Here is a 1,959-nt window from a genome sequence, read left to right as displayed (position 1 = left end):
AAACTAGGATTTCCAAGCCAAGAACAGCAAAGGGAAGACTGATCCCAACAGGTTTTCCAGGAAAAACTATAGCATGGGGTGTCATCTTTTCCCAAGGAGTAACAAGAAACCTGTTTCCTTTCCCAAGGGAAGAAAAACAAGGGTCAAAAAAAGAACCATACAGACTCATCAGCAAGCATAGGTGTTTGAACAGACTTTGTAAGCTATGTTGCCCCAAAAATATGAAGAAATCCTCTGAGAAGTCTCTTTCTGTAACCAGTCTTTTATAAAGTGTCTTTCCCTTTCCAGTGTGGTTGCATCACTCATGTTGCTGGCAGCAGTCCTTGGGGAAGATGCTGCCCCACTGTCAGATCAGACACTGAGTTGTAAATTGCATTTTCCTTCTGCACATAAGTAGTATAAGGTTCCACTTCCATTGTGTCATCCTAGCAAAACAAAACCAAAAGCTGTAAATACAAAGAGCAGTTTAGTTTGGCAACACTCTACAAGCCTTCTGTCTGGACTGAAGAATTGGAAATAGTGTTCTCATATTTATGCCTTTCAAATCCAAGAAAAAAAGCCTCCATTGCTTTTTCTACCAAAGAACAAATATTGCTGTTTCTGTCAAAGATTTGGAAGGTGAAGAGAGTAGAGACACAGAGCTGATTGCTCAGCTACATGGGAAGCTTTTAACAGCACTGGAAATTCAAATGAAGTCAGGAATACCTCAGCTTTCATTGTTTCATAAAATGGTTGGTTCTTTGTGGATTGAGCATACAAAATAAAGGATGGCCTTCAGACCTTGCTACATTATCATTCTGGACACCAAAAGGGATATTCCTTTTTCCCCTGTGTCTATTAATATTGTTGTTTAATCCTCTTGCTTGCTAAGAGCTTTCTTCATTCCCTCCCTTCCCAAGTACTGTTTGTACAGCAGTTGTGGTCAGTGTATCTCACAGGACCAGGGAGATGTGGTGGGATTCACCCCCTGCTAAGATAAAGGGTGGCAGTTGCTGAGCCTTTGCTGGTGGAATATGCCTCTAATGTATGCCCCAAATCAAATGGTAGGCTTTGTTTTGTCCTGAGACAGAGCCAAGAGCAAGCATACAAGACACCATAGCACCTGCTGAAAGTAGAGAGTAAAAATCAAATGTTTTCCCTTTGTACATCATATTTTCATGGGTATGAGAGGATCCTTGATGTCCTAGTTTGGCTAGGGTAGGGCTAATTTTCATTAACACTGATTAGACAGCTGATTTAGTGATGGTTTAATCTGCATCCTTCTCCTTACCTGAGGGGCATGTGTAGGAGCAGTTTCAGGAGGCTTGGTTTGGTGGCACAGTCTGTGAAAAAGGAAACAATTCTTGAAGCCAGTTCCTTCATTGGACAGTATCACAGCTCATGAAACATTTATTTTTCTTGTCATGAAAAGCAAAGCCAAAAAAAAGTCTTCTCATGCCTCTCCTTGACTTTTGATCCTGAAATTATGGCACCCTGAGATTCTTTAGAGCTCTTCTGTCATACTTGTGGGAGCTTAAGCAGAAGGTTAAATTCAGAGTCCTCTGGAAGGATGCGCAATTTGCAGTTAGTGGAATTGTACTAAATTGTACTGTACTGAAGAACCAACCCCCTGATCTAAACAAGAGGGATGCTGACAGACCACTACAGCATCTGAAGAAGGGCTTTATTCCTCTAGAAATCTAGATTTCTTCCAGCACTAGACAACCTTTCCCTAGCACCCTATCATACATACCTGTCACTGTGGACCTTAAAATAGTAGATGACAGCCATGAAGGTGATAATGCTCAGGAAACAAAGAGCAATGGAGACATGCAGGATAAAACTGTTGTTGCCTAAACACAAAGAGTGAGTCTTAGTGATATTTTCTTACTGCTCAGTTTATGATTTCAGTATAAGGTTAAAGTTGCTTTAGTACATAGACATGTTTTCAGCATGTTTGTAAAATAAATATCATCCCCT

At 40.6% G+C, this 1,959-nt stretch overlaps 1 protein-coding gene across 1 annotated transcript in view; it reads right to left on the bottom strand.

The window, feature by feature from the left end:
* Positions 1-302: 302 nt before the first annotated feature.
* The window catches only part of LOC103773518 (cell surface glycoprotein CD200 receptor 1-A-like), a gene marked incomplete at its 5' end in the record, with an annotated part of 3,620 nt that continues 1,963 nt past the window's right edge, over positions 303-1,959 (bottom strand). The window contains 3 exons of the mRNA XM_008940891.1: positions 303-425; positions 1,271-1,322; positions 1,733-1,832. Of these exons, the coding sequence (XP_008939139.1) occupies positions 303-425; positions 1,271-1,322; positions 1,733-1,832 (275 nt within the window). The remainder of the gene's footprint in view (positions 426-1,270; positions 1,323-1,732; positions 1,833-1,959) is intronic.

Source organism: Merops nubicus, unplaced genomic scaffold, assembly GCF_000691845.1.
Source record: "Merops nubicus isolate BGI_N331 unplaced genomic scaffold, ASM69184v1 scaffold7970, whole genome shotgun sequence".
NCBI classification, from domain to species: domain Eukaryota; kingdom Metazoa; phylum Chordata; class Aves; order Coraciiformes; family Meropidae; genus Merops; species Merops nubicus.
The sequence above is the reverse complement of the archived record's forward strand: the minus strand, read 5'-3'. Positions and strand labels throughout refer to the sequence as shown.